General features: G+C 57.0%; 1 protein-coding gene across 3 annotated transcripts; it reads right to left on the bottom strand.

Annotated features, from left to right (window-relative positions):
- Positions 1-90: 90 nt before the first annotated feature.
- On the bottom strand, positions 91-5,741 carry YARS1 (tyrosyl-tRNA synthetase 1). Of its 3 annotated transcripts, none has more exons than XM_062014384.1 (14): positions 5,652-5,741; positions 5,460-5,524; positions 5,152-5,298; positions 4,886-5,061; positions 4,172-4,301; positions 3,540-3,620; positions 3,108-3,200; positions 2,784-2,919; positions 2,511-2,596; positions 1,976-2,111; positions 1,589-1,683; positions 1,288-1,481; positions 1,004-1,145; positions 91-769 (listed from the first exon to the last, which is right to left on the bottom strand). In XM_062014384.1, the coding sequence occupies exons 1-14, from the start codon at positions 5,665-5,667 to the stop codon at positions 659-661; spliced, it is 1,608 nt and encodes a 535-aa protein (XP_061870368.1). In that variant the 5' UTR covers positions 5,668-5,741; the 3' UTR covers positions 91-658. The 3 variants fall into 3 exon arrangements, with proteins under 3 accessions (XP_061870368.1, XP_061870370.1, XP_061870369.1); XM_062014385.1 differs by having other exon boundaries at positions 684-769; positions 1,918-2,111; XM_062014386.1 differs by lacking the exon at positions 5,652-5,741 and having other exon boundaries at positions 5,460-5,608.
- Between the last annotated feature and the right edge of the window lie 6,583 nt (positions 5,742-12,324).

Here is a 12,324-nt window from a genome sequence, read left to right on the forward strand (position 1 = left end):
CAGCCCCCCCAGAGCAGGCACAGCTCCCCCAGAGCAGGAACGGCCTCCTGGCCCAGGAACAGCCCCCTCAGACAGACAGGACCCCGTGGCTACAGTCAGCTTGATGTTTTATTTGGGTTTACAAGACAGATGGTTTCCCAGTCAGTGGTTAAGGCCCCCGGCCCCCACAGCCCCCGATGGACCCACCAGTGCTGCCCAGGCTCCTGCCCCGAGAGCAGCAGCAGCCACAGCCCTGGGGCTGAGCAGGGGTTGGGTCCTGCCCCAGGGCTGCCTCAGCTCTGGTAGCAGCAAGAAGTGTTTGAGCAAAGCAGCTTTCCCTTCGTGCCCTGGCTGCAGCGGGAGAGGGGCCAGTGTGGGGCACAACTGGGAGGGAGCCAATGGCAGAGCCCGAGGCCACGGGCACAAGTCCCACAGGTCAGTTAGAAGTGGTGGCCTTGGCTGTGACCTGCAGCTGAGGGAAGCTGCTGGCTGAGTGGGCCCCGGGGGGTGGTGGAGGCAGCTCTCAGGTGGGAGGCTGCAAATTCAGCCCCAGAGTCCCCACGTCCCCCAGGGCTGAGCCCCTGGCCCAGGGCACTGGGAAGGAGATGGAGTGAGGAGCAGAGCCTGGCTGGGGTGGTGGAGGGGGCCAGGCAGGAGGGGTGAGCAGCAGCAGCACTGGTTAGCTGATGCTCCCTCCCTTCAGGCTTTTACAGGAGACTCTCCCCAGCTTGGTCAGGAAGTTTTTCTGCTTCCACTGGGCCACACAGTCCTCAGAGATACAGAAGTCGGCCTGGGGAGCAGAGCAGGGGGGGGCAGAGTCAGGCCTGGGCTGCCAGCAGGGGCCAGGGAGAGCTGTGGCTCCTCCACAGTGGCACTGAGCAGCAAATAGCTAGTGTGGGGTCACCCAGAGGAGAGGACGGTGGCATGTGATGCTTTAGCAGGGTGGTTGGACTAGATGACCTCTAAACACCTCAGATGCTCTTCAAAGCCCTCAGCCCAGCCCCCTGGCACAGTCCCTCCTCACCTGCAGCTTCTCAAAGACTTTCTTCTTGGGCTTGAGCTCCTCGTCGGGCTGGCCGCTCTCGTAGCCCTCCACGTAGACACGCTCCCCGGCGCAGCTCCCGGCGGGGGGGTCCAGGGGCTCCACCTGCCGTGGCTCCCCAGGGCTGTGGGGTCACAGAGTCACCCCCAGGCCACAGCCACTGCTCCTGGCACCCCGGGCTGCTCCCTGGGACGGGAATGGCCCCGCTGCCCCCATCCCTCACCTGGCGGCACACAGCACCATGCCCTGCTGCCCCCCTCCCTCACCTGGAGGCACACAGCACCATGCCCTGTGACTCCACACCCCTCATCTTCTGGGGTTTGAGGTTGCAGAGCAGCACCACCAGCCTGTCCTGCAGCTGCTCCCTGGGCACGAACTGCACCAGGCCGCTGACCACGGTGCGGGGCTCGGGCTCGCCCACGTCGATCTTCTCCACATACAGGCTGTCGGCATCCGGGTGCTGCCAAGCAGGAGGGAGGTGAGGAGCAGGGAAGGGGCCTGGGCTGGCAGAGAGGAGGGGAGGCCCCACAGCCCAGGGGGAAGGTCGCTCCCCTCTCCCTGTTGTACCTTCTCCACGCTGATGACTTTGCCCACGCGCATGTCCAGCCGGGACGGAACCACGTCCTCCGGCTCCGAGTTCTTGGTGCCTTTCTCTGCAGGTTCTGCAGTGAGAGGAGAACAGTCAGAGCCAGGGAGCCTGCCAGGCCCAGGGGAGCCCACAGTGCCCCCCAGATGCTGGCCCTGGGGATGCCCTGCTTGTCTCTGGAGAGCAAGTCCCTCTGTGTCGCTGCGGCCCAGAGCCCGCTGGCAGCGGGGGCAGCTCACAGCCCCGGCACTGGCCTCTCACCCTTCCTAATGCTCTCCCTCAGAGTGACGATTCACAACTTGTCTCTGACCTCAGCCTCTGGAGGGACTCTCTCCCCACCCTTCCCTGGGCTCCCAGCACCTCCTCACTGGTTTTGGATGGGTTGGGATATGCTGCATTCGTCAGCTTCTTCAGCTCTGGGCTGTTGAATTTCTCCCTGATGGGGTCGAGCAGTTTGTTCAGTGCCACTTCCACCGAGTTCTTCAGGTCTCCAGGATGCACCACCTGGGTCATGACAGACACACAGGTTCCTGTGTGGTTTCCACCCAGGGCGAGCAGCAGGACTTGAGTCACAGATCTGAGGCCTGAGAGGCAGGAACTGGAGAGCACCCAGGGCAGGGAGATAACGCCAAGCCTTGGCCTGACCCCCCTCAGACATCCCATCTCCTCTTCTGCTCACTTTTGCCTGCAGCCTCAGCTGGGAGCAGCTGAAAACAGTTAAAACTGCTGCTCTCTTCCAGGATGTGGGTGATGGGGTCCTGTCCTGTGCCAGCACAGGTGCCCCCAGATCCATCACCCATCCTGTCTCCTTCAGGCTCTCTTGGCACCCTCCACCCCACACTTCCCAGGGTGGATTGCCATCCCCCAGCCCTACACAGAGCTTCAGGCCCTCCTGGCACTCACCTGCTCAGCAAAGTCCTTCTCCAGGGCCTCATAGGCTGTGTAGGTTTTGTTTCCACCCCATTTTTCTTCTCGTAGAATCACAAACTCTGTGACACAGATTCGAAGGCTCAGGTTCAGCCAAGGGGAGACTCACCCCCTGCTCAGCCACATAAACCAGCCCAGCAGCTGGGGGGGCACAGCAGGGCTGGGGAGGGGACACTCAGGGACATTCTGCTTCAGGGCTCTTGGCCCCTCCTCTTACCCACAGGAGAAACTAGAGCCAGTGCCCCTCACCTGACTTGAGGGGAAAGAGGACGTGCTTGATGAAGGAGAGGACGCCGTTGTTCTCCACGTTCCCAGGCTCACAGAAAGCCTTCTTCAGCTTCTTCTTCACATCCTCCTTGCGGTCCAGGAGGTCGATCTTTGAGTCCTGCAGGAAGAGATTTCCACAGCCCTTCACCCAGCCTCTAGCCACAGCTCATGCTGGACTTGCTGCAGCCTCTTCTCAGACCCCAGTGTGAGTGGAGAGAGGTCATGTCCCTTGGGGTGCAGCCTCTCTGCCCCCAGCCATTGACCCTCACAGAGCCCCTGACCCACAGCCACTGTTGAGGGACCAACCTCCTCTGATGAGCTCATTTTGCTGCCTGTCAGACCAGGAACCATGGGGTTCATCAGATGCACACGCTTGGCATAGCCCAGAGAAGGAAGGTACTGGGAAAAAGCAAGGAGGCAGGTCACAGATAATCCTCTTCTGCAGATTGGCTTTAACTCACAGTCCCTGTTTGCTCCTGGCTCCAGATAACCTGGGGACTCAGAAGAACAGGACCCAGAAGGCCATCACGGGCTCACAAGGTGCTGGCATCCACAGCCAGGGGCATGTGGCAGCACTACTGTGCACACCAGAGCCACACAGCCCATGAGAGCAGCAGCAGGAGCCCTGTGGTGCCAACTGAAATCCCAGACACGCTTCTCCTGCTGGGCCAGCCAGTGTTGGAGCCCTGAGCCAGACACCAGCATCCTGGGGAACTCACACAAAGCCCCATTCCTCACCTTCTCTGCAAAGGTGAATATCTTCCTCTGATCAACTCCTCCGAACTGTGCGTCGACCTTGAGGTACTCCTCATCCAGGGCCTGGGAGGGACACACAAGGCTGCACCCAAGCTCCCCAGCTCCACTTCTGCCCCAGAGGTCCTGCCCATCCCCAGGATCTGCCCATCCCCTGCCAGGAACCACTGCCCCAGAAGGATGGGAGCCCTTGGGGCTGCCTGGACTCCTGCAGCTGGACAGAGCTTTGTGCTTGGGTTATGCTCTGTGCTGCTGCCAGGTGGAACGTTGGGGTGGAGTATAATGACCTTGGCATTCAGCCTTCCATGTCACAGAATCCCTGAAGGGTGGGAAGGGCCCTGCAGAGCTCATCCAGCCCAACCCCCTGCTACTTCTAAGTGTGGCTGAGGGCCCCCGAGCTCAGGCTTCTCTTCCCCAGGCTGAGCAGCCCCAGGGCCTGCAGCCTTTTCTCCTCACACACATGTTCCATCCCCTCAGCACCTTGGGAGCCCTGCACTGGCCTCTCCCCAGCAGTTCCCTGTCTCTCCTGAGCTGGGGAGTCCAGAGTCCCTGCAATCCTGCCTTCACCCAGCACCTCCCAGCCCAGAGCTGCTGCCCACCCTCCTCCCAGGTCTCACCTGCAGCCCTGGGTACAGCAAACCACTGAGCAGTGGGTGCTCCACCTGCTTCACCACCTCTGCTCCAGCCTTCTTGGAGTCGTGCTGCGTCACCAGGGAGGACAGTCGGTACACATCCAGCGTGTACTGCCTGCACAGGGACAGCCCTGTCAGCCCCTGCGAGGGATGGCTGCCACAGCCTCTGCACCAAGGCTGCTTCTGGCCATGGGGAGAGGAGCCAAAGCCTGGAGGCACCTTCCCTTTGTTCCCTGAGTGCCCGCGCCTGGAGCGGGCTCAGCAACAGCACAGCCCCAGGTCAGGATCCCCCTTCACAAGAGGATCAGGTACCCCAGGACTGGGGGTGCTCAGCCTGGAGAAAGGGAAGCTGAAGGGAAACACAGTCCCTCTCTGCAACTCCCTGACAGAGGCTGGAATGAGGTGGGGATCTGTCTCTGCTCCTAAGCAACAAGTGACAGGACCAGAGGAAAGGGGCTGGAGTTGCCCCAGGGGAGGTTGAGGCTGGAACTGATGCAGAACTGTTTCCCTGAGAGGGGTGTCACCCCTGTGCCAGGCTGCCCAGGGAGCTGGGGCAGTGCCCAGCCCTGGAGGGATCCCAAAGCTGTGGGGCTGAGGTGCTGAGGGCTGTGGGTCAGTGCTGGGCTGGGCAGGGTGAGGGCAGGGCTGGGACTGCAGCAGCTCCAAGGCCTTTAACAACCAGAGAACCCTCTGACTCACTTGCTGAGCTGGTAGTCAGTGCCCCGGACGAACTTGAGCTTCTCCAGGGGCACCCCGATGCTCTCCAGCATGGCTTTGATCACGTTCTCGTAGTAGCGTGTGCGCAGCTCCAGCAGCTCCCAGGGAGCCTTCATGTTGTCCAGGTAAGCGTGGAGGTCAGCAAACAGTACGGTCACCTGCGTGGAGGGGGCAGAGTCAGTGCCCCGCGGGTGAGGGGAACCACGCGTGAGGAACGCGCGGCGCCCTCAGCCCCGGCCTGGCCCCACCTCACAGCCGGCCTTCAGGAAGTCAGCGATCTTGGACATGGGCACGAAGTAGGCGACGTGTGGCTTGCCCGTGGTGGCTGTCCCCCAGTAGATCTTCAGCTCGCGCTCCTTCAGGATGGCCATGAGCTTGTCCTCCCCCAGCACCTCCTGCAGGCCCCACACACACCCCCCGCGCTCAGCCGCACGGCAGCGCCCGCAGCACGCCGGGGCTCCCGCGGGGGCTGGAGGCCGACCCGGGCCGCTCCGCTTCATCCCGACCCCGACCCGCGGCCCCGGCCCCGCTCCGCGGCGCGGCCCAGCCCCGGTACCTGCAGGTTGCGGGTGATGAGCTGATACTTCTCCTGCAGGCCGGGCGCGGGCTCCATGGCGGCGGCTGCAGGGCCGGATGGAAGGAAGGAAACAGCGTTACCGGCGGCGGCCCCGCCGGGACCCCCCGGGACCCCCCGGGCCCCGCCGGGCCCCGCCGGGCCCCCCGCGCCGCTCCCCGCGCCGCCGCTCACCCTCCCCGCGTTGCATCAGCCCCGCTCGGCGCTCGACTGCCCGAGCCTAGGCGTCACCTGCAGGGCCCGAGCGCCGAGCTGCCGATGGGGGCGGGGCTGGAGGGAGGGGGCGTGGATTGGTTCAGCCAATCCGGAGGCCGCTCGCTCGGGGGCGGGGCCTCTGCGCCCTTATAGGCGGCGCGCGCGGGGTGGGCGTTGCGGGGCCTGGGCGGCCCTGGGTGTGGAGTGGTCTCTGTGCTCCGCGGTCTCGCCGCGGTTATCGAGGGGGGTGGGTTTGAGGGGCGGGCGTGTGTGTTTAAGCTTCTCTTCCCGGGTCAAGGCTCAGCGCCCGCGCGGGGCTGCGGGAGAAGGAGGAGTGAGGCGGGGGCGAAACGCGCTCTGCCCGCTCCCCGCTGCGGGGCCGGTGGGCTGCGGGGGCCGTTTGCGGGAGGACGGGCCCGCAGCGGGGGGGGAGGCGCTGGGGGCAGCGGGACAGCGGGGTTCGATCTCATTTACACCGGTGATGGCTCAGGGCGGGTGTCGGGGGTGCGGGGACTCTCTGTCCCGTGTCTCAGGTGCCTGGGCGAGGGCTGATGGGCATCAGCTGGGACACGGACAGTTCGGCTGAAACACGAGGAGAAGCTCCCTCGGTGCTGGGGTGAGGGAGCCCTGGCCCAGGCTGCCCAGGGAGGGTGTGGAGGCTCCTTCTCAGGAGTTTCCAACCCCACCTGGACACGTTCCTGTGCCCCCTGAGCAAAGGGAAGCTGCTGGAGCAGGGGCTGGGGCAGCTCTGCAGGGCCCTTCCCATCCCACCATTTAGGGGTTCTGAGGTTCTCCTCAGCTGCCCTCTGTTCCCTGTCCTCAGGGACACATCCTGGAGCTGTGCAGCACTGTGCATTTGCAGGATCTGTGTCTGGCTGCAGGGAGTGTCTGTTGTTTGGACAGAATGACAAGAGGAAGCAGCAGAACTGCCTGGGGTTCATTCCTGGAGTAGGTAACCTCCCTTTTGTGAGAGCAGTAAGTAGTTAAAGGAAGGGAAAGACAAAAGGTTTTCCTTTCAATCTGCTGGTCAAAGAGGACAGGAAATTCCTTTCCTTAGGCCAGAGTCTCCTGCTGGCTGGGAGGCAATTGCTGGGCTTTCCAGTCAAAAAGCTCCCTGTTAGTGTGAGAGGAAAGCAGGTTTTGTTTTGGAATACTTTTAAACTATTGAATTTGATGGGAAGGTTCTTTATCTGCACATCTCTCATGATAACATGCTCTGTATCAGTGTGCTGGTGACTAATCCAGTGCTGAATGTCCTTCCAGCTCCCTGATGAGTTGTTTCTTCCATTGCTCAGTTTTTCCTAACCCAAAAAAAGACTTTTTATTTGCTTAGTGTCTTTGGAGGACAGAGGTGAGGGCTGAGGCCCTGGGAGGCTTCATTTAATACCCAAAGTGTGCTCTGTACTTTCCATGTAAGCTTATAAAGGGTGAAATTTGTGGTTGCTGCTGTTAGAGCCTCTGATTTACAGCAGCTTTGGAGGAGATGGCCCAGGCTGTGTTGCTGACTGGGCCCTGCTTGGTAAACAACCTGCTGGGTGAGAAGGGAGTTGGTGTCGTTAGATGTTGTTAAGACCTAAAATGGTCATGAATAAAGGTAATGGAGACCAAAGAGCTGCAATTGTTGTGGATTTGCCTTCCCTGTTACCTTTATGGAGAACAACTGAGTTCCTTTCATTCAAGGTGGTGTTTTTGCTGGCATGTTGGAGCTGACTCCTGCTGATTTCTCTTCTGAAAGGGCACTGGGATCAGATAAAGGGCAGAGCAGGCTCCAGAGCTGAAAGCAGAAGGCAGAGGGTCACTGACAGCACCATGGATGCCCATGTCCCTCACACCTCTGGGCTCCTCCTTTGTCACAAATTCAACCCTACAGCTCATAATACAGTTCCCAAGGTCAAAAGGCTGTTGGATTCCCCAGAGCAGGTTCAAGCCTTGCAGTCAGCTAAGAAAACTTGTGCCTTGAGTGATCACTGTAGCACTCCAGATCCATCAGAGAATCTGCTGCTCTGTTCCCTGGGTGCTGCCTGCTCTCAAGGGTCCCCTTGTTTCCTGGCTGCTGATGGCCATCATGACCTTGCTGCCAGTTCCTCTGAGCCAAAATGCTGTGATGTGGTCATTTCTCTAGATACAAACAGATGTTTTGATGATGGTGAGTCAGATGACTCCTTGTTGGAACTGTCAGACAGTGGAGAAGGGAGTTCTCCCTTCAGTTACACCGAGGAAGAGATCCAGGAAATCTTGGCAGAGGACTCTGTGGGATCTGAGTGGTGCCCAACTAGAGGCACTTGGAGCCAAAATGTAAATGGAAAGAGTGAAAAGGATGAGAGCAGCAGCTGCACTGGGGCACTGGTCATCAGCAAAGATCCAAGTGTGGCCTCAGAGACACCAAACGAACCTCTGTCCAGAGGGTGTTCTTCAGTCTGTTCTGACTGAGGCCCCACTGCTGATCTGTACAAGAAGCATCTGCAGCCAAAACAAGTCACTCACTGGCTCTTTGACCTTGACATCCAGGAGCTTCTGAGGCCAAGGCCAGTCGATGCTGATTATGTACATCAGCCTCTGGAGGACAGTTGTCTGGAGGAAGCTGAAAGAGAAGCTTCAGAAGCAATCAGAAGTGATTGCCCAGACTATGGCAGAACTGCTGGTAGCTGCGTTGTTGAACGACCCTCAGAGAGGCTGATGGCTGAGGGGCAGCAAGGCCTGGCTGTGCAGGGCCTGGGAAGGACTCCCTGTACAAGCAGAGTTGTGTCAAACTTCCCTGGTGACCGTATGGAAAGCTCTGTCCCCTCTTCTGGCCCTGCCTGTGGCCAGGGGAGAGCTGATGAGAGCTCAGCAGCCGTGTTGCCCAGGTGTCCTCCTGTGCCCAGAGACCAAGAACTTCCCACAGCAGCGAGGAGCAGCTTGTCAAGGGAACTGGAGTCCCCAGAGGATGCTGAGGGGGAACCTGCAGAAGCTGAGCAGCCATCAAAGGCCATTAAGGTAAACAGCTATCTTAACTCTTGTAATTAAAGCCTTTGCAAGTCCATTTCTCTTGATTTGCACTTGCAGCTGGGACTGTGCCTGCCCCAGGGTGCATCTGCACTGCAAGGGAGGCTTTCTAAGGGCAGGATAGTGTGATGTTTAGATAACTGCATAAGCCAGACTTGGAGGGAATGAATCTTCTATTAAATGTCAATCCCTTATTCCCTTTCTAGTAAGTGGGTACAGCTGTGGGCCAGACTGGGCAGGAGGAGACAACCAGTGGGGAGAAGCCAGGGAAAGTGATTGCTGTGCCACAGGGGAAGGAGAGGTAGTTTCTTAGGAGGCTCTAAATGCCTTTGCACTTTGAAAGAGATCCCAGCAGTTTCCTAAACCAGTTTGGCTGGTGTGTGCTGCTGCTTTTCTCTTTATTCCTGAGATAGAATTGAATCAGCTGGAAAAGACCTTTGGGATGGAGTCCAGCTGAGATGCACTGACACAGGGGAGAACTGTGCTTACTGCTTTGCACTGTCAGATACTGTAAGAGGAGGAGGAACAAATACAGGGTTGGCCCAAATGGGAAAGAAAGCTGGTAATTCGGTGCTGGGCAGTGGTGTGGAGAGCAGAGGATGCTTGTGGTGGCTGTTGGCTGCTCTCCCGGAGCAGCTCCCGGCAGAGGGCAGCAGCAGAGCAGTGATGCTGCGCTGGGTGCTGGGTGCTGAGCTCTCCGGTGCTCCTGCTCCGTGGCTCTTCCCCGTGGCTGCTGCAGACCTGCTGCATTCAGATATTCTGGGAGCTGCTGTTCTCAGCGTGGCCTTGAGCAACATGAGAAATCTGCTGCTTTGGAGGGCTCCTGGCAGGTTCCTGGCTCGTTCCTCGGGACAGTGACTTGCAGGGTCACTCAGCTGCCTCTCACTCCTGCTCTGCTCTCACAATGTTCTCTTTGCAGCTTGATTCCCATCAGTACTCTTGTTTTTTGCCATCATAGAGCAGTGCTGCAGAAAGTTCATGCCTTTAGTAGCTCTGCAAGGCACTCTGTCCCCTTGGTCTCTGTAACTTAATTTGACAAATTGCCTAAGAAAGTGAGTGCTGCATTTTATTTTCAAGACTGAGACAATGGATGTGTTTTGGCAGCAGAGCTCAAGCAAAAGAAACGTTTCCATGCAGAGTGTGCACATCCATGTGAGGAAAACTGTGGCATCTACACCAAGGAATGCCCAGATGGGATGGGGTAAGGCTGGAGCAGTGGGGAGGGCAGAGCTGGGTTCTGCCTTGTGCTGGGAGGTCTCTTGGTGTTGTCAGTTCACAGCCATGACCCGAGACTCAGGGAATCTTTAGCTGAAGTGCTGAGATTGGGATTTACTACTGACACCTTCTACACATTGTCCCTCTCTAGGGTGTCATCAGAGCTGTCAGCTGTGGAGGTTTAAAGGGAGGTGTCTGTGAAGAGCAGGTCTGGATTCCAGCTGAAGAGCAGCATCTGATGGGTAGAACTGAAGGGCAAAGACTGTTCTGGCAGCTTCCAGAGCTGGCCTCCCTCTGTGGCTATTCTCAATGCTCATGGGTGCAATAATTGTCATTTCTTGAGAGTGATAAGAAACTGACAGTTCTGTTGTGTGGAGCCTGCACTGATCTGGGCAGCACCAACAGCTGCATAGCCACAGGGCTGCTTTCCAGTGTATGAGTGCAGCATAAGTAATGCAGAGGGGACGATGCAAGGAAAGCTGAAATGGCCTGTTTTCTCTTCCTTTCAAATTAAAAATGCAAGACATATGTTCTGAGTCTCAGAAAATCAGGCAGGAGCTCCAGCTGAACGAGGCTGGGGAGTGAAGCTGATCTATTTTGCTGGGGAAGAACGTTGTCAGTGATGCACACAATTTGATTTTCTTATTAGTGTAAAGCTCTCTCATTCCAAATAGCTGTAGGCTTGGAATTCAGCCTGACAGACAGCCTGGGCTTTCCCACTTGTCACAGGAAAACCTTCTCAGTGGGCTGCCTTGGCCACTGGGCAGTGCTTCTGCACACCTGCATCTGCAGCAGTGTCTGGGGATCACTGTGCAGGGGATGCAGAATGACCCCAAGAAAAGCTCCTCAAGGGAAATGAGAAGAGCCAGCAAGGGAATTCCCTTGGGAAGCAGTAGCTAAAATATGGCAGCTACAAATCTTTAGCTCTGTTTTGTATTGTACAGCTTCTGGTGTTTGTGTCATGGTAGTGTCAGGCTTTGCTGTCCTCTCCTCTTTTTGCTCTCTCCCCCTCCTTGTGTCCTGTCTCTTGCTCCACTGCTGTGTGGGTGAGTTAAAGGCTGGCTACAGCAGGGGCTTTATCTTTTCAGTTATCTGTATAGTATCTTGTAGGTTCTCTGTAAATACACTCTGTGTTGGGTGAGGGTGTTGCTCTGGCTGCCACGTGCAAGCTTTGAACACCAACCAGTTGGAATAAATCCCTTTGTTCTCAGAGTAAACTCTTCCTGTATAGCCCCCAGTGAGCTGGGAGGTAAATGAGAGGAAGAGCACCAGAGTCAGGGCTTGGGTTTCTAGAGAATATTCAACCTGAAAAACCCTTCTTTGCAGCCTCCCAGAGGAATGTAAATGCTGCTGAGGCTGCTGTGTAGCAGACAGAAAGGAGCTGCCATCTGAGCCTCTGCTTGCAAATGGGTGGCTGAAACTGATAATTGACCACTAAAGATTTCTGCCAGCTGACCATTTGTGAGCATTCACACTTCATTATTGCCTCTTATCCATCAGTAAATAGAATACATCCTCCTTGATGAGATCCCTCTCTGCAGTTCTGGCTGGTTCTCTATTAGTCTACAGAAATAATGAGGTTCCTGCTTTTACAGCCGTGACTCCTGGCTCTGAACGTTGGTGTTCTGCTGCCTCATCTTGTCCTCAGCAGCTAAGTAGCTGGATAGGCCTGTTTTGAGATGTGCAGGACAAACTTAACAGGGGAAAAAAAAGCATTTCCCTCTCTAAACATAGCCTTCTCTTGGTTTCCACACAAACATCTGTGCTTGAGGTGTGCTTGCAGGGGTCAGTAGTGTTGCAGCTGTGCACATGGGACAAGCTGTTCCTTGGAGCTCTTGGTAGAGTCCAGCACTCCTGGGTACCTGAGCCAGCCCCTGTCTGACCTCCAACCACTGTTTTCTCCGAGTGCTTCTGCTAGCAAAACTCTTGCAGGAGTTCTCCCTGAGGTTTGGGAGCAGTTTTTGGAGTTTGGCAGTTTCATCAGACCGGGAGAAACTTAATACATTTTCTTGGGTGCCTCTTGAACCAAAGGTAACAGAGGAGCAAATACCTTGTAAAGAGTCACAGAGCATCTGGTCTTACTGTAATACCAAAGATCAATGTCTTTGCAAACCAGACTCACCAGGTTTAAGGTGATGGAAAGGGGGAACAGTGTAAGGGAAGACAGGGAGAAACACACCTGTGAAATCCAAATGAGTGCTGTGCTAAGCAGACTCTGCCTTGAAAGAATCTGGTCTGTTGATTGGTATTGAGCTGGCTGAGGGAAAAGCTTTAATCTTCAAACAGTTCTTACCTGCCCAAACTCATTTAGTGTGAACAGAAAGTGTGCAGGCAGGGTGAGGACTGGGGGCTGTGCTGACAGAAAGCAGGAATTGCACTTGTGGCTGAGCGTGGGAGGGAGTTTTCACTTCAAAGCAAATGGAAAGAAATCCACCCACAAACCTGAAATTTG

Source organism: Colius striatus, chromosome 24 (genome assembly GCF_028858725.1).
Source record: "Colius striatus isolate bColStr4 chromosome 24, bColStr4.1.hap1, whole genome shotgun sequence".
Classification (NCBI taxonomy): Eukaryota; Metazoa; Chordata; class Aves; order Coliiformes; family Coliidae; genus Colius; species Colius striatus.